The sequence below is a fragment of the Plecotus auritus genome, assembly GCF_963455305.1.
Source record: "Plecotus auritus genome assembly, chromosome: 3".
Taxonomy (NCBI): domain Eukaryota; kingdom Metazoa; phylum Chordata; class Mammalia; order Chiroptera; family Vespertilionidae; genus Plecotus; species Plecotus auritus.
Genome location: NC_137772.1, coordinates 169,299,354 through 169,318,158, shown reverse-complemented (window position 1 = coordinate 169,318,158; position 18,805 = coordinate 169,299,354). Strand labels below are relative to the sequence as shown.

General features: G+C 45.5%; 1 protein-coding gene across 24 annotated transcripts in view; it reads right to left on the bottom strand.

The window, feature by feature from the left end:
• Window positions 1-1,532: 1,532 nt before the first annotated feature.
• The window catches only part of R3HDM2 (R3H domain containing 2), a 212,756-nt gene continuing 195,483 nt past the window's right edge, over window positions 1,533-18,805 (bottom strand). For 16 of the 24 annotated variants that reach the window (XM_080663014.1, XM_080663001.1, XM_080663018.1 and 13 more), the window contains 11 exons: window positions 18,602-18,703; window positions 16,777-17,019; window positions 16,351-16,477; window positions 15,928-16,088; window positions 15,319-15,473; window positions 13,369-13,469; window positions 6,993-7,162; window positions 6,472-6,619; window positions 4,070-4,167; window positions 3,638-3,722; window positions 1,533-2,558 (listed from right to left, as the gene is read on the bottom strand). In XM_080663014.1, coding sequence (XP_080519140.1) covers window positions 2,218-2,558; window positions 3,638-3,722; window positions 4,070-4,167; window positions 6,472-6,619; window positions 6,993-7,162; window positions 13,369-13,469; window positions 15,319-15,473; window positions 15,928-16,088; window positions 16,351-16,477; window positions 16,777-17,019; window positions 18,602-18,703 — 1,731 coding nt within the window. In that variant the 3' untranslated portion in view covers window positions 1,533-2,217. The remainder of the gene's footprint in view (window positions 2,559-3,637; window positions 3,723-4,069; window positions 4,168-6,471; window positions 6,620-6,992; window positions 7,163-13,368; window positions 13,470-15,318; window positions 15,474-15,927; window positions 16,089-16,350; window positions 16,478-16,776; window positions 17,020-18,601; window positions 18,704-18,805) is intronic. The other 8 variants (XM_080663004.1, XM_080663017.1, XM_080662999.1 and 5 more) reach the window with 1 other exon arrangement.

The window sequence follows — 18,805 nt, the reverse complement described above, 5'->3', positions numbered from 1 at the left end:
AACTCCAACCTTTATAAAGGGCTGGGAAATGGCGAAGAAAGGGAAATTTTAATTTTCAGAGCTCTCCTATAGGCCAGACTAGATTGCTTTCTTCTCTGTGGGAAGTTGGAGGGGTACCTTCCTGCCATCTTGTCAGGGAGTGAAGAACATGTGGTATTGCTCCGTTTTCTCCAGCTGTCCCCAGAGGCATCTTCCCCCTATTCCTCTAAAATCTTGTCCTCAGGGTGAAGGGAATTCTATTTTAAAAAGCCTCTGGGGGAGTGAGGGTCTAATGATCAGATACAGAAGGCCTCAACAATGGACACAAGGCAATAATAGCTGCCACCCAGGGAATTTTTATCACCTGCAAGTAATATCCCCACGAGAACTGCAAACTCTTGGGAGGTGGTAGGATGCCAGGCCTCCCACTCCAAGTCCCTTTGATTCTGATTTCATCTCCCTCCTCGGATGCCCCAGTGTATGAACTGATGGGTCAGTGTGTTATCAGGCATTCTTATCTCAGGCACGCAGCCTTCTCCTGCCCTGTGTGACACAGCTGAAAAAGGAGATACCGCCATCTCAGAGGAGAGCAATTTGAAGGTGACAATATAGTGCCATTTTATCCCTTGTATCTGTTCAAGTAAAGGGTTATGTTGAAGGTTGGGTTAGACAAGCTTCGGAGGAGCCTAGCTAGAGACACTGCTACCCAGACCCAAGAGATTTCCAGGGCAATGTTCTTTGTCATTTCCATTTTTCCACTCCTTTAATGGGTGGGCGAGATTGAAAAGGGGCTGCTGGATGTTCTGAGTATATGGGCTCTTTAATGACTCTGGTCTGACAGGGTGAACAACAGACTAGCTCTGAGTAGCCTCAGAGGAAAAGCTCCACCTTGCAGGCAGGTGACTTCGGCTCTTCACCTTTCTTCAGCTGTATAGCAGGGAAGGCTGAGCACACCTGGTGTCTTGGTAGTGCAAGTTTAACTGATGTAACTTTTATTGTAAGAAACATCTACTTGTGTTCCTGCCAGGAAGAATCCAATCGACTGGCTTTAGGATTAAAGAAAGGCCCAAGCCTTCCATCCCTGAAGAGTTTTCAGCAGATTGGATGAACAGGTAAGAGGCCAGCTTTCAACCCAGTTCTGGACCTCACTTACCCCTCTGCAGCTCAGCCTCAAGGACCCTAAATGAGTATCACAGAATTAACAGAGTGGAAGGAACCTCAGAGGTCACCCAGCCAGTCAAGTCTCTTAGGCTCCTGATAAGGACTCAGAGCTGTAGAGTTGAGAAGTGATATGCCTGATGAACCACAGTTAGGGGCAGAGTTGGGAGAGCTCAGAACCAAGGTCCCAGTAGAGACCCAGCCATCTATCAGAATTATGTGTGAGGAGGAGGCTGGGACACAGGAAATAGTGTTAAGAATATATGTGTTCATATGCTAGAAAGGCCATCCAAACCCACATCAAATCACTCCCACTCTGTGCGGCTGTCTGTACCTACCCAGGACCTCCAACCCCTACCCACACCAGGGCAACAAAAGAGAAACAGGGACTGACGTCCAATTGACAGATTTTTTTTTTATATTTAAAAACAAAATCAACCTTCCCCCAAGTAACCCCCCAAACAAACAAAAAATCAGATTAAATAAAATTTACAGTGAATATACCTAGCAAACATCTGTATGTGCAATTAAATACTGTGTCTGTTACTGCGGCACGAACCTCAAACAAACAATATACAAGTGTTCTGGGGGGATAGGGGGAGGCCCAAGTTTTAACTTTGTGGGGCTTGGGGTGACAAGATGGGGGAAATGAGAAGAAAGGGAAATCAATTTCATTTTTCTTAATTCTTTCCATATAAATATATTCATAAAGACCAAAAATGAAAAGGGAGCTTGGGATGGTAAGGAAATTAGGAGAACAGGGGAGTGTAGAAGCCTCCCAATTCTACCTGACCAAAAAATATGAAAGAAATTCATTTCATGGTGGGAGAAGAGATAAAAAATGATAGAAGAGGTTGGAAAGGAGGGGGTAGCAGAGGGAGGCCAACCAGGGAAAGAGGGGGCCTATGGCAGGGAGTAAGGAGTCCAGTGCCAGTGTGTCTGTCTGTTTCTATCTTCATCCCTACTGTCTTAGGCTCCAGTTTAGTGTCTGTAGCCTTCCTTTCTCCCTCTGTCCATGGTCTGCCAGGGAGTTATCCACCTTGCCCCCACCCCTGCTGTGCGAGTCCCTACCCCTCATATTTATTGGGAGCTGGCTCGCTCCAGGATCCTCAGGTCATAGTTCTTTTTGGCCACTCGAAGTTTGAAGCGACTCACGGAGTTGTTGAGGCGAAGGGAGGCATTTTGGGCAGCCAGGGGGCTGGGAAACACAGCCACGATGGTGTACAAGGCAGCAAGGTCTGCATGGCGACCATTCTCAGCAGTCCCACTACTGTCCCCACCACCCCCGGCAGGCAGCCCCTGAGCATCCTTGAGCCACTGGATCTTGGCGCCGGACATGGCGAGCTGAGTGAAGAGTTTGTCCGCCTCCATACGAGTGATGCCCTCAGGAAGATCTGTCACCTCCAGCACCCGCCCCAGGACTGGAAAGGGAGGAAAGAGGACATTGTGAGAGGGTTAGAACAGGAAGGACTGAACAGCGACCCAGCAGAGAAGTATTCAGTGGACCAAATCTACATACAATGTCCTCAAAAGCCCAGCCTTTCCCTCTTAGCCCTTTCCTCCTTCTCCAGTCAACCCAATTCCCCACCATCCTGATGCTGATCAAGGCAACTAGAAGAAACTAGGAAACTTCTTCAGCCCAGAGAGGTAGGCAAGAAGAGACTGTTCTCTCATGGAGCTGTTACTGTGAAGGAAGCATGGCTTTTGCTGATGTTCTCTCACAAAGTCAATAGCCTAACTTGAAATATGATCCCTTACCAGAGGCTGGCCCAAACAGAGTCCTCTATTATCACCTAGGGAAGTCAGTTTCCCTCCTCTCCTTTTTGGCCAACTGCTCCAAATAGGGGAAATCCTGAGAGGTCTGTATACTTAGTATGGAAGGCCTGCAGGAGGAGAGTCACTCCCCCATATTCTCTTGTCAATCTTCAATTGGGTATAGGACTACCAAAGGTAGACATCCTAGATCAGTGGTCGGCAAATTGCGGCTCGCGAGCCACATGCGGCTCGCTAGCCGCGGTTTGCCGCTCTGTTGACTAATGAGTTTGCCGACCACTGACCTAGACTCTCAATTCCAATAATTACAGGCTGCTGTTGTTCCTTGTGATTAAGCCCCTATCCTAGTAGTCGGCAAACTCATTAGTCAACAGAGCGGCAAACAGCAGCTCGCGAGCCGCATGTGGCTCGCGAGCTGCAGTTTGCCGACCACTGTCCTAGATTAAAGTCAGGACCACTCCCAGAAGACTCTCAGTTAATAATAGTCTCAACAACCCCCAGCATTGTGTTATTTCCAATTTTTACTATCATTTTCCCAGGATCTGGAATAGTTTGGTAAGGAGAACAAAAATACTTCACTTCTCTAGCTTCTCCTTGTTCTTAGTACAAAGGGCTCTAATTTCCACTCTCCTCCCTAAGCTGGCTTTTTCCCAGCCATCCTGGGCTGATAATGTAGGCCTGGAGGGGTGAGCACATTCTCTTGGGGATTCAGCATCCTGTCACTCACCGACATCTGTCGTCCCCAGGTCAGTGGAGGCAGATTTGAGTGCTTGTCTCTTACTCCGGTTTCCATGCTTCAATCCACTCTGTCCCTTCAACATGGAAAGATAATGCTCATCCTGGGTAGATAACATTGATTGCCTTGCATCCCAATGTCTGTCTGAGAGATTAAGGAGCAGCACCCAAACCTGAGGACCCTATCCCACCAGGCAGTCAGATTGGCCAGCAAGTGGCCACTGAGAAACAAAGAGACCCCCCACTCTTGACACTCGAGTGGGGTGGGAAGAATGAGTGCTGGAGTGGGCTCCTCCTACTCTGTCCATTCTCTCTGTTTTGTCTCCCTTGTCTACCCTGCTGGTTGAGGTGGATGGCTCAGAGATAGGAGCCTGGATGAGAAGGCGTGTCTGAGGGTCCTAAGGCTGATGGGGGACACCCTTACCTGGTGCACTGTGTAAGTCGACTGGCCATGGAGCAAAGGAGGGCAGATAGATAGATTGTACTGTAATGGCTGGCCCAAGAGGGAGTAGCGCCCATCACCTAGGAAGGAAGAACAGATAGTTTTCTGGGAGTTTGAACTTTATGGTATTTTTATGAGATTTCAGGGGGCTTTGGAGATAGATACTATTTCTACTTTTTCTATTATAGGAGTGCCCATATGACTGATTTAAGAGTTGTCTCTCTTCCTAAATCGCTTGGGTCTTAGCTGTATCTCAGACAAATGGGGCTATTAGGTTCCATCATCCTTCAAGGGTTTTGTCTACTGTAGACAAAAGGTCCTGGAGGAAACCTACAGACCCTTATGAATGTTTTTCATTTCCTTTTTAAAAAATATATATTTTTATTGATTTCAGAGAGGAAGGGAGGAGAGAGAGATAGAAACATCAATGATGAGAGAAATTATTGACTGGTGCCTCCTCCATGCCCCCCCGCCCCCCTTATTGGGGATCGAACATGCAACCCAGGCATGTGCCCTTGACTGGAATTGAACCTGCGACCCTTCAGTCCACAGGTGACGCTCTATCCACTGAGCCAAACTAGCCAGGGCATGTTTTTCATTTCTTATATGGATTCTCCCCACCCCTTATGCAGGGATAAATTTTCTGTCTCATGTCAGCATACAGTGTAGCAGACAAGAGTACAGACTTGGAGCCAGACTGCCTAGGTTCAGATTCTGGCTCTATTACTGAAAATGGGATGTTGGGTATGTTTTCCCTTCATTAGTGTTGTTGGGAAGGTTAAATGAATATACGATATATAAAGCACTTACAACAATGCTTGATATATACTAAGCACTATTAGTGTTAGCTATTATTGTTTGGTAAATATATTTCAGAGCACTTTAATTTTTTAAATTGTATTCTCATCTTATTTTTTTAAAAAATATATTTTATTGATTTTTTACAGAGAGGAAGGGAAAGAGATAGAGAGTTAGAAACTTCGATCAGCTGCCTCTTGCACACCCCCTACTGGGGATGTGCCCGCAACCAAGATACATGCCCTTGACTGTAATCGAACCTGGGACCCTTCAGTGCGCAGGCTGACGCTCTATCCACTGAGCCAAACCGGTCAGAGCCTCATCTTATTTTTATACTGTTTGTGACAACCAAGGCAGAAAGCATATAAGATTACTCCCATCATATTTGTGATTAAGCCTATTCTATGGATTAGAAAACTGAGGTCTGGTTCCAAGTTTAAGTAACATCTTCAACATTACAAAGCTACTTATTTAAATATGAAGCCAAGACTTTCAACTCAAACCCAGCGTTCTCTCTTCTAAACCATGCTGTGTCTGACACAGTCCATATTCCCAGGCCTCAGACTCAGTATTGAGGGGTTGAACTATTTTGTTCATTAGAAAGTTCAGTGAGCCCTGGCTAGTGTGGCTCAGTTGGTTGAGCGTCATCCAATGCACCAAGAGGTCGCAGGTTTGATTCCCAGCCAGGGCACATGCCTGGGTTACAGGCTCAATCCCTAGTAGGGGCATGCAGAAGGCAGCCGATCAATGATTCTCACATAGATAATTCTCTCTCTCTCTCTCTCTCTCTCTCTCTCTCTCTAAAAATCAATAAAAAACATATTTAAAAAAAGAAAAAGAAAGTTCAGTGAACTTCTATTCCCTGGCTCACAGTCACCTTACTTGGTAGTAACTACTAAATATGTAAACGAGGCCTGGAGCAAGTTAACAGGGGCACCTTTAAGGGCAAGCCCTAGCAGGTTTGGCTCAGTGGCTAGAGTGTCGGCCTGTGAACTGAAAGGTCCCAGGTTCGATTCTGATCAAGGGCACATGCCTGGGTTGTAGGCTTGATCCCCAGTGGGGGACTTGCAAGAGGGAGCCGATCCATGATTCTCTCTCATCATGCGTGTTTCTATCCCTCTCTCCCTCTTCCTTCCTTTTTGAAAATAAAAACATATTAAAAAAATAAAATAAAGAGGGGCAAGTGTCCTTGGTCTAAACAGGGATGTTAAAATAAGAGTTGGCTTGCCCTGGCCAGGTGGCTTGGTTAGTTGGAGTGTCGTCTTGTACACCAAAGGGTTGTGGGTTTGATCCCTGTTGGGGTACATGCAGGAGGCAGCCAATTGGTTTCTCTTATATTGATGTTGCTTGCTCTCTCTCTCTCTCTCTCTCTCTCTCTCTCTCTCTCTCTCTCTCTCTCTCTGTCTCTCTCTCAAATCAATACAAATATCCTTTGGTGACGGTTAAAAAAAAAGAGAGTTGGCTCCCAGAGTTGGATGACCAGCCACACTGGCTCCCTGCCTCTTGTTACCCTCTCAATCTCCCCACTTGGGAATGGGATGTGAAGGGGAAATCTGACAGCAGCCAGCCCTAATATGACCCCTTACCCTGTGCTGGACCCCCGGGCCGGGGGAACTGTGTAAGGACGGGAAGGGGACTTAGTCCTGTGCAGACACTGCTGAGGCTGGTGACAGGAGAGGGTGCTGGAGACTGGGTAGGAGATGTGACAGGGCTGCTACTCATTTGTGTGTTGGCCTGTAGGAGAAAAGAGCACACATCACATAAACACTAAACATTACTCTTTGGACGTTATTTCTATGCTTGGCTTAAATCCACTTGCCTCAGGAAACTTCTTTTGGTGAACTCTGCCAAAGTCAGGTTGCTCTTTCAAACTGCCCCTTAGTCCCTAATTAGTATGTATTATTTTAATATCCACTTTTGACATACCATTTTAAGTATTCTCTTGGCATTTTCAAGTATGTGTCCCATCTGCCATCTTAGATCCTAGGTACTTTGAAATAAGATGCTCTTCTCTATGTCTTGTGTTTTTCCTCAAAAAGAGGTTGCTCAGTCAATGACAAAGATTGCTCCCTGAGAAGAATCTGGTCACCTCCTTGCCAGGACTCACCTGCGGGCTACTGTCAGGGTTGTACAGGTCTCCAGGTTTCTGCCCCCGCTGGTCCATGCTGTAGTATTTACAATGACTCCACTGGACCATGGATGGGTTCTGGGGAGACTGGGGTCCATTAGGGACATTCAGCTGCATGACCACCACACCTGGTCCAGAAGGTGACACTCCTGAGTGGAGGAAGAATAAGTTGGTTCTGAATTCAAATTATATTTTGGCCTGTCAGCTTACCCTGAGTAGGAAAGCTAGTAAACAAATCCAACTCTCTTCATGGTCACTTAAACTGTGTCCTGCCAGGAATCTGAGATAGCTGCTGATTTGGTTTCTGACTCCTTCTCCCTAAACCAGTAGAAATTTGAGTGGAAGGGACATAAGTCCCAGATGCCAATGCTTTCCTGGTCTTTACCTGGTGAGGGGCAGAAACCTGCACCATTCTGTCAAGATTGGGCATTACCAAATGCCCAAGTTAGATTGCTCAAATGTCTGGGCACAGTATAGGTTGCAGTCTGGCACTTGGGCCAGAGTTGTAGGCACGTGCAGGCTTTTCTGGTAATAGCTATAGATAAGCCAGGATTCTCTGGTTGCTCTGGAGAAGATGAATGCACATAGCTTTACTAAGCCAGACCCAAAAGGTGCTCTTTGGGCGAGGGTGGGGTGAGTTGGAAACATTTCAAGCAGAGATATTTATCATATTCAGGAAATGGCAAGCAATTCAAGATGCTGAGGCACCGGGGCTATGTAGGGGAAGTAGTAGGAGATGAGATACGTTTATTTATTCAGAAAACATTTATTGAACATTTACTATGTACCTATGTTCCTATGCTTGGCACGGGTTTTATGGCAAACAAAACGGGTTCCTGGTCCTAGGTGGTTAGAGCATTGGCCTGTAGACTGAAGGGTTCCAGGTTCTATTCTAGTCAAGGGCATGTACCTCGGTTGCAGGCTTGATCCTCAGCCCTGGTCAGGGCATGTGGGAAGCAACCAATCGATGTGTCTGTCTCACATGGATGCTTCTCTCTCTGTCTTTCCCTCTCCCCTCCACTCTCTCTAAAAATCAATGGAAAAAATATCCTCAGGTGAGGATTAACAACAACAACAAAACAAGCAAACAAAAAACTGGTTCCTGCTCTCATGGAATGGACAGTCTATTGGGGAGCCAGATAGTTAAAGAGTTTAAAGCACATTCTGGTGAGGGTCTTTATCCTGTAGGGGTTGGGCATAGGACCTGTGCTTCAGAGAGCTAACTCAAGTGGCTGAATGTAAGATGGCTAAAGGGAGGGAGAGACTAGTGGCAGGAAGACTAGTTAGGAACCCCTGCAAACCAAATGAGGAGGTTTGGAATCAGGCAGTGACAGCAGGAATGGAGTGGGAGGGTCAGATCCCCTCTAAAGGGGTTTCACTGAGAGGTTCAGGTGACTGACAGGATGTGATCCTGAAGTTTTAGCATAGGCAACCACAGGGGAAAAGAGAACAAAGTCCTAACCTTCTCACAGGCTGAGGGGAGGAAAGGGTTCAATGAGGAGGAACATTAAGTCCTGAATCTTCCTCATAGTGAAAAGCAGGGTAAGGGGTCAAGAAGTAATTTGATAGACAGTCCCTGCTGGGAGGGACGGGCAAGAGCTCTGCTTCCCCAGGAGGAATTGTCCATTGTGAGGGTTTGCTCTTGACCTCCCAGGATGTATTTCTGTAGAAGACAGGCTGAGTCCATGTGTATGTGGTGGTAGAGAAATGGACTGGGGCTTGCTAACTCAAAAACTTGCTGCAATGCTTCAGTTGTCATGGCTCGGTGCTCTGGGGCTGCCACTGCCATTGCCATCACATTGCTTTCTGTGATGGGAAATGTTGCAGCCTCTGCCCTGGGCACCAGTCCTGCTGGGAAGTAAGTGTGATTGCTTTTCTCAGGTAGCACCGGTCAAAGGAAAGGAAAAGAAACAGCAGGAGGCCTGAGAGCAGTTCAGGAGACACAGCATCTGTTGAATCCTATTCCCCAGTCAATTTGTGCCCCCTGCCCAGGGTTCATCTAATCAAAGAGCACAAATACTCAGAGGGACAGGCTGGCACCTCCCATCTCTTGCCAAGTGGGACAGGGTCATCAGCACGGCTTGTAGAACCACAGGAAAATTGCACAGCTGTGGAATGTCATACATTTAAAAACTCCTCCCTTACTCTAGTTGCTTTGGGCATTTCATTTCCCTGTCCTAAGAGCCCCACCTGCTCCAACATCTTCTACCAACAAAATTGCAATTGACCTTATTCAAAAATCTCATTGCTACCTGAGGGGGCCAAGGTAAAAATAATCAAATCTACAGCTTTTCTGGAAGGCAGTTCATAATCTGAGCCTAATGCCCTGGGCCAGGAAAGAGTGGAGGATGTGTGAGTGTGTAGGATGGAGCATATACAAGGTGGTGAAAGCTCTTTCTAATTACAACATGTAGCCATAGGAGCTATTAGGCAGCTCAATGGGAGGGGAAAAGAGAACAAAGTCCTGGTATTATTTTCTCTGATTCCCAACAAAAACACAGCTAGGATGATCAGTCACAGCTTCAGCCCTCCCCACAATGAGTCTTTCCCCTCATTCCCTGCTGGCCTGCAGCATTGTTCCTTCACTCAGCCGAGGACACAGAGCACTACTTGGCTGATGAGCTGATTTTTATGCTTCTCTTTCTCAAGCCCAAAGCAAGTGGCATCCGTTAGCAGCTGAACTGTCGCTGCTTTCTTAATGGACATGGCGATAACACTCCCCCCCCCAAAAAAAAAAAAAAACAACAAAAACCCAAAACCACCTCACGGCCCAGTGACAGCACTTCTATATAATCAGATTGGAGGAAGAAGCAAGTGTTGGAGTAGGAAGGGGGAGAAGGGCGTTGAATAAGGAAATCAATTTCAGCTTGAAAGCTCTGAAAGGAGAGGGGACGAGTGAATGGCTCTTTAAGTGGCATCATTAAACCTGGGCAGAAAGGTCGTTTGGGCAGAGCAAACCACATAAATACAAACAGATGACATTTATGTCTGGCAGAATTGGTTTTTGTTTAGTTGGGTTTTTTTTTAAATCACTGAGGTAGAAGACTGATAAGGCTTCTTCCTTACCACCGGGAATCAAATCTATGGACAGGAATGGTGAGAGAAATAAAATCCATAGCATCTTTCCAAAATTACAGAATAGAATACAATAGTATCTGGTCTTTTTTTGTGGGGGAGAGGGATTTCTTCAGGGAGTGAGAGAGAAAACAGTCACAGCCTGAGGTAACCTCTCAGCCACAAAACAAACCAGTAAGTATGTGAGAGGCTATGTCTGTATGTGCCTCATGCTGGCTACGCTGCTGTGTCACTGTGAGGTGGGAGTCTGGGTACAGGTTTCACTGACATTTTATGTCTGTGTGCATCTTCCCCAGAACAGCATCTCTGTAGAAACCTTAAGAGACTTGCAAGCCATCATTTTAGTGGAAAGAAAGTTGATTCCTGGGGTTATGGTTATGTCTAAGATCATAGTGGAGGAATTAAGATCCAGGCCTGGGGGTAAATTGGGCAACTACAAAAATGTATTAATAAACCAGAACAGTTGTTCCAGGAACAGTCAACCCTAATCCCTGCCTTTATTTTTGGAAAAGTGACCATGTTGCTTCATGGGAGAAGGGCGGGTAATTATCCTCTGAAGGTGACACAGAGCCCTTGTGGGCTATGCAGGTCTTCTATCTTCCCAGTAAAGGGTAAAATGGAAAGGAAGACAGAAGATGTACTTTATTTCTACTTCCTCTTAGGTTTTTATGAGCAGGGATTGAAGACTTTTAAAATCAGTGGTATTGTGAATATGGTCTCTTAGATGTGGGTGGAACAGTGGGTCCTATCATCTAGGAAAATCCAGAAGCCTAGGATCAAGCAGGGAAGAAAGGAATTATAACAGAAAATTCCGAAGAAGCAAGGGAACTAGATGATAAAGTGGGTTTCCTCCATTTCTATTGATTAGGGAAGAGCCTGATTACCTCTGTCCAATCCCAGCCCAGATCTCTAAGTGCTGCCAACTTTCAGAATAGCTGTTTCAGTTTATTTAACCCAGCACCAGGTCCAGAGGAGGTAATGAAAAATTCTTTCACCTGGTTTGTTTCATATTCAAAGACCTTATATTTGAAGATGAACAGATATATAATCACAGAGACCCAATAGATATACTGATATACCATTAAGGATAGTATATCCATATGTACACATTTACTTTTAACAAATAAGAGAGAAAATGCCCTGTGGTATCAAGCACCACCAAAGGCTACATTGGTTCTTGAGCTGGTTTCTACAATTTCCATACCCTGATGAGAATGTCAAGGTCAAGTGCTCCTGGGGACACTAGGAGAAACAGCTAGAGAGACCAATCCTATATAATAAAAACCTAATATGCTAAGTGTCCAGTCATCCATTCAACCAATCAAAGCGTAATATGCTAATGATATGTTAAGGCTGCTCAACCGCTCACTATGACATTCATTGACCACCAGGGGGCAGACGCTCAGACTGGTAGGTTAGCTTGCTGCTGGGGTCCAGTCCATTGGAACTGAGAGAGATGGGCCAGACACACTCTGGAGCCCTCCCGCGGTCCCTCTCTGGGTTCGAATGTGCACTGGTGGGGTCCTTCGGCCTGGCCTGCGCCCTCTCACAATCTGGGACATCTCAGGGGATGTCGGAGAACCTGTTTCGGCCCAATCCCGCAGGCCAGGCAGAGGGACCCCACTGGTGCATGAATTTGTGCACCAGGCCTCTAGTAATATAATAAAAGGTAAGGGCTGTTGAATTTATTTATTTTTTAATATATTTTTATTGATTTCAGAGAGGATGGAAGAGGGAGAGAGAGATAGAAACATCCATGATGAGAGAGAATCATGGATTGGCTGCCTCCTGCAAGTCCCCCAACTGGGGATAGAGCCCACAACCTGGGCATGTACCCTTGACTGGAGGTGAACCTGGGGCCTTTCAGTTCGCAGGCCAACGCTCTATCCACTGAGCCAAACCGGCTAGGGCAGGGCTATTGAATTTAAAATCTCTCAGCCTGTGAGACATCCATGTTTGGTCTGGAAGAAGTCATTGCTCCTTGAAGGTAACAACTAATTCTGTCTTATGAGCAAAATAAATTCTGGAATCCACTCTCCAGAATCTAACATGAGTATAAAATATCTTATGTGAAAAATAGTACATTTCTAAATGGAGAAATTGGCAAAAATACCTCCCTCTCCCCAGCAGAGGGCACTCTGATATTCCCACAACATAAGTACATTAAGACCTTCTGCCTTCCAGAAACCCTGAAGTTTCTTTAACTGCAGTGTAAAACTATGTTAGGGTGGGGTGAAAGGGAAAGAAACAAGGACAGCTGCACTTGGTGTACAGGGGGAGTTCTTGGCAAAGGCAGACAGTGAAAGGCTGCATGACATAAGCCTATTCACCTGGGAGAGTTGGTCCCTCCAAGGAAGGACCTGGCCAATGTGTGGCTCAGTGGTTGAGTATCGACCTATGAACCAGGAGATCATGGTTCAATTTCCGGTGAGGGCATATGCCCAGGTTGCGGGATGGATCCCCAGTAATGGGTGTGCAGGAGGCAGCCAAAAATGATTCTCTCTCATCACTGATGTTTCTATTTCTCTCTCCCTCTCCCTTCCTCTCTGAAATCAATAAAAATATATTAAAAAGAAAAAGAGGGCCTTTAGCTGTTAACACAGTATCTATTTACTTCCCACTGGAGGGAAAGGAAGAGAGTACAGAAGCCTGTTGAAAATGTGTTATTGAGAATGCAGCATAGGATATGGAAATTCAAAAGACCAAAGTTCAAGTTCTAGGACTGTGACTTTAGGCAAGTCATTTATCCTTTCAGGCTTAAATTTCCCCTTCATGAAGTTGTAGTAAGAATTAAAATGATAAAATGTATGTGATCACATACAAACAAGTGCTTAACAAATCGAAGATACGACTTAAAAAGCATTTTACCAGCCTTGCTCACACTCCCAAGAGGGGAAAAAAAAGCTGTCATAGGAAGAATAAGTGCAGGAGAGAGGTAAGCACTTCATGTCTCAAACGCATGTGGTAAATGTAATGGTGAATTCAGAAAAAGGAAAACAAAACACGAAGGAAAAAAAACAATGAACCCAATCAGATATGTGGCTGCCCAGGGATGGGGATGGGGCAACCAATCTCACCTTTCTTGAGAGGTCAACTTGAGCACCCCTGGAAAATACCAGCCAGGATTTTGGTCTTTCTTCCCGATGGGGTCACACTATCCTTGAACGCTCTCTACCCTTCCCAGATCTAGAGCAGCATTTGCTCTTGCCAGTGCCCAAGACCACTCTCCCCTCCTACCTCCCCTCTGGCCCCCCAGCCCCGGCAATTTTTATCATCTTACCTGAGAACTGCTGTGGCATCTGTGGTGGGCTGCAGGGAGAGGGAGACTGAGGCATCTGGTACTGCTCAGAGCCAGGAGGCTGTAGAAACCCCACAGAAGGGCTGGGGAAATACAGAAGAGAGGAGTGGTAAAGGGGTAGAGGGAGGAACACAGCTCATGGCAAACAGCTGCTGCTGCCCGGGCCTCCCCTGTGGGAAGCAAAGGCAGCTCCAAGCAATTCCCAAACCAATTTGCTATGCAATTTCTAAAATCACTAATCAGTTCAAAGTTAATTATATATATTTGTACTTGATCATCTTTCAATTAGGAAGCTGCTAATCAGTGCTACAGATGGAATGTCAGTGACACTTGCTCTTCCCAACAGTGTGGAAACATCAGATACATACATGTGCATACATGCACATAACACAAATACACACATACTCTGAGAAACATAATAGACACACAAAGAGAGTACCAGAGACAGATATACAGTGCAAGAGAGAGATAGGTATAAAAGAACTATGGAGATGTATGATTTAGGATATTTACACAATGGCAAACACAGATAGTCAACTAAAGACAAACAGGGAAAACCCCCCCCCACAAAGCTCAAGACAACAGGAGACAGCCTATCTAATAAAAGGGTAATATGCAAATTAACTGTCACTCCATCACAAAGATGGCGGTGCCCATAGCGTCTTGCGCCCCGGCCACATGGAGGGAGGGAGGGGCCTCTGGCCAGAGGCTGGGCTGAGGGAACCCCCCTCCGTGCACGAATTTTGTGCACTTGGGCCTCTAGTACATATAAAAAGAATAAATAAACATATACACACTGAGAGAGACACCCAGAAATACCTGCAAGTAGGCCCAGACTTGAGTTCTAGTTCCAGCTCTGCTTTTAACTAGTTGTATGACTTTGGGTAAGTTCCTTAATATCCCTAGCTAGAACTTCTTCATTTATTAAAAAAAGGGAGAGCCCAGCTGGTGTCCATCACAGGTTGAGTGTCGACCTATGAACTGGAAGGTCGAGGTTCAATTCCTGGTCAGGGCACAGGCTGTGGGCTCAATCCCCAGAGTGGGGTGTGCAGGAGGCAGCCGATCGATGATTCTCTCATTGTTGATGTTTCTGTCTCTCTCTCCCTCTCCCTTCTTCTCTGAAATCAATAAAACAATATTTTTAAAAAAGGGAGAAAAATAAAACAAGGGAAGTGTACTAGATATTTCTAAGGTACTTTAAAATTATAATCAGTTATGGTCTATCCAAAATACGTATAAATAGACCATGTGAAATTCATCCATGGATATAAACAGAGGTATACAGAAAATTATATATATATATATATATATATATATATATATATATGTGTGTGTGTGTGTGTGTGTGTGTGTGTGTGTGTGTGTGTGTGTGTATTCTCCAAATTGCTTCTTTTAATGATGAGCAATCTCTATCCCATAGTCCTGAATCTCGCTGATTAGAAAAATAAAAAACGGGAAATCATAAAGCCTCAATTTCTGAAGAAGGAATTTTTTTCTGCTAATGACCTCTTATGGATATGTCAAATCAATGAGGACAAAAAGAGAATGAACTCACTCATATTCTACCAGCTGTAGGGCACTACTGGGATCTCTACCCCGCCTTTCTTTTCTTTTCTTTTTTTAAAAAATATTTTATTGATATTTTACAGAGAGGAAGGGAGAGGGATAGAGAGCTAGAAACATCGATGAGAGAGAAATATCGATCAGCTGCCTCCTGTATAACCCCCACTGGGGATGTGCCCGCAACCAAGGTACATGCCCCTGACCAGAATCGAACCTGGGACCCTTCAGTCTGCAGGCCGACGCTCTATCCACTTAGCCAAACTGGTCAGGGCCTGCCTTTATTTTCCTAGGTCAGTGAAAACAAAAGCATGGTGCAACCATTGCCGAAGGTCTATGGGAGATGTGTCTGGATTTTTGGGGAGTCCTTACCTTGTACCATTCTGCTGAGCCGCAGGGATCATGCTGTAGTATACTGGCACACCCCCTGCCGGGAGACCCCCTTGCACAGATTGGCTTGCAGGGACCAGCATGGGTTGCTGGAAAGGCGGCTGGACCACATTTTGCGAGTCATTACCCACTGGGACCTGAGTGGAGATGAGAAGAGAATGACCACTAATACGCCCAATGAGTTCATCCAAGAACAGACTAAGGCACTCTAACTTCCTCTCTAGCTCTCAGAGACTCCTCCTATTCTGCTCATCTGCCTAAAGGAAATGCTCACAGAGCTACCTCCATTTCCCTCTTCTCCAAATACCACTCTTGAGCATCTGATGTAGAGAAAGGAGCCTGATTCCCTTTAGAGCCTACTTTTCTGGGCATGTACTCATTTGCATGACTGTATAAAGACCAAACAATTTAAATAAACACTCTTCTCAGATTCTCTGGGCTTTCTCCCAGAGAGAAAAAAACCTAAAATTTTAAGGGGCAAAGTGAACAGTATTTTATGTCAGAGCTGTCAGACTGGATGACGTGGGAGGCTGTCCTCCTTTCCCTCATCCCGAGGACTGGGTGATCTTTCCCAATGCAAAATGCACCCACTTGGTAAGAAGGCAGTGGAGTATACTGAACCACCAGGCCTTGCATCTGGCCCCCCATGCCACTCCTCTGGTTGCTGAGCAGGCCCTGGTTCTGTGGTTGCTGGACCCCTATCATGCCTTGGTAAGTCGCCTGCTGCTGGTTAGGCATCATGGGCTGTAAACCTGGGGATAGGCAAGGAAGAGAAGACATTAGCATGGTCTCAACAATGTTTAGGAGGTCACACTCTATCAGCAATTTTTCTTCACCTGTCTATTTTGTCTTTCCTTTTTCTGGAGATCCTGGGTATCTCTTCAGGAATCTAATCATTCCTGCCTTTTTTTTTTTTTTTTAAAAAAAAAAACAACAAACAGGGATGGTAATTCTCTTTCCCAGTCTCCGCCCTTCCCCTATTCACTGTCTTCTTACACCAGCAGTTCCCCTTACCAGGCTGTTGGGATGGCTGAGGCAACTGTTGACCACGTTGGGGGCTGTAGGCCACCGGGTGAGAGAGAGGTCGATATTGCTGGTTGGAGTTAGGATACTGTCCAGGGGGATAGTAAGAAACCTGGATCTATGGTGAGAGGAAAGAGATGTGTGAGAAGGTCCCCAAACTATCAATCACGGTTGATGGCCAAAAATCTGTAAATGGAGATATTTTGGGTCTGCAATTGCAGCACTGGTATACAAATTTGAAAAAGAACTGGGAGGACTTGTGTCATGTAGAAAGAAACCTTCTAACTAAAAAGACAACTAGTGGGAAATGGAGATGAGGAATAGGTATCCCCTCTGGTCTAAATCAGAGGAAGAGAGAAGAATATAATACTAGACAAACGGAATTAGTGATTTAAGCTGGGAACCAGAGCCACTCACTTGCTGAGGAGGCTGCATATAGCCCTGGGGTGGCAGGACTTGCTGAGTAGGTGTTGCATGGCTAGAGGTGGAATAGTTGGAAGTGGGGAGGGGCTGTCCTGTGGAAGCCATGATGAAGCTAGTCTGCTGAGAGTGCTGGGAGATAAGCGAGGGCTGGAACAGAGCTGTGGATGGGTCAGCTGCTTCAGTAGAACCTTGGCGATTAAGGCTCATCTGTCCAAAGGGATTGCTGAGGTCATCTACCTGTTGAAAAAGTAGTGGAGACTCAAGGACTGAGGTGGTGTCAAGCCCCATGTTCTCGGCTTCAACACAGACACACAGAAATAGCAACCCCATCTACAACCTTCCTTACCTACACCAAATGTGAGACACTCCTGCCTCTGCCCTGGGAGGCCAGTCTCCTTACCACATGTGAGGTAACAATGGCCACTCTGATTATGATTTTTATTAGAATTTGTCCTGGGGAGATGGGAGCAAAGACACAACTTCTATATATAGAAAAACAGGACAAACTAGCGGGTTAAAAAAAAAAAAAGACTATAAGCCTTTCCATTTCCTGTCTTCCTCCTGCCTCCAACCACACAAAGTGCCCTATGTTGCCAAAAATCCTGTTTTTATAATAAAGGACCAAGATAACACCTTGAATGGATTATGGGTGGCTCGGTTCATTCGGCTCCCCAGCTCTGCCTATGCAGCAGAAAGACTGATGGACTCCCACTCCTGCTGCTTATCTCCTTACTCCCTTTCAAGGTCATTTCCACCTCTGTTCTCTGATACTTGCCTAGAGTTCTCCTGCCCTTCAGAAACCACTTCTAATTCTCACCTCTGAAAGGAGGCCAGGGTGAGTAGCTGAGCTGGAGGGTGAGACTGACTGGCTAGTCTGTAATTGCCTTCTCTCTCAGCCCTCTTCTCTAAGCAGCAAGAGTGATGGTGTTCCATCTCTCACTTGTACGGTGATAGGTTAGTTTGTTAGCTTCCTGTCCTTTCTGCTCCCTGGACAGTAATTGACACACACACAAATACATACACACGCAGAAGAGTTCTTTTGCAAAAAGAACCAAAAACCAAAAAAAAAAAAAAAACCTAGTAGGAACAAAAGGTAATGTTTTCCTGTGATTTCACTCAGTTTTCAGGGATCTGATCTTCAAGTTAGCTATTTAACTACCTTAATGGGCAGAAACAAATGACAAGAGTACTGGACTGCTGATTATTTTGAGGTTCATATTCTAGGACTTTTCAGAATAGAGATAAGAGGTAGGAGACAAGAGGGGATTCTAGTGAGAAAGCAGACAGGTGTGATTAACATGAAATAAAAAGAAGCCAGTCCTCCTATATCATGAAAGAAGTTATCAACTATGAGGCAAATCAGATCTTCAAAGGATTTATAGTCAAGGTACAAACTAAACAGCAAGTGTTATGCATTAGAAAAGGCTACTTTTTATGTAAAATAACATGGTAACAGAAGGGAACATTTTAAGTTTTTACCAGTGGGACCAGAGAAGTCTGCAATTGTGTTTTTATTTTTAAAGGAAAAGATGAGCCCAGGTTAGATCAACATCTGGTTGTGTTTCCCTTCCTATAACTCAGGGGAACTCAGTGTTCCTCTCTCTTATATTTAGGCATCGTTTGATGGCTAAATTACTGTGATGTGGTCACTAGAGAGGAGTATACTTCAGCCTATACTGGCCCCACAAGAAGAAACACTTTTTAACATGGCCCTCCAAAAAGCACAACTGCTTTGCAAGGATGTCACAGACTGACCCAGACATACCCAGAGATACAGGCCACACAAGGACAAGACAAAAAGGGGTAATGAAGTTTATACCATGTTGTACTGCTGGGGTGGAGACACTGGCAGAAGGACTTGGGGACAGGAGCCTGGAGAGAACTGAACAGGCTGTGGAGAGGGCTGCAGAGCTGGGACAGGCTGTGGACCAGCAGAGAGACATGTGGAAAAGGGAAGAGAAAAGGGAGGCACAGGGAAAGGCAGCAGGGTAGAGATGGGGAGGAAAAGGGAAGGAACAATGTT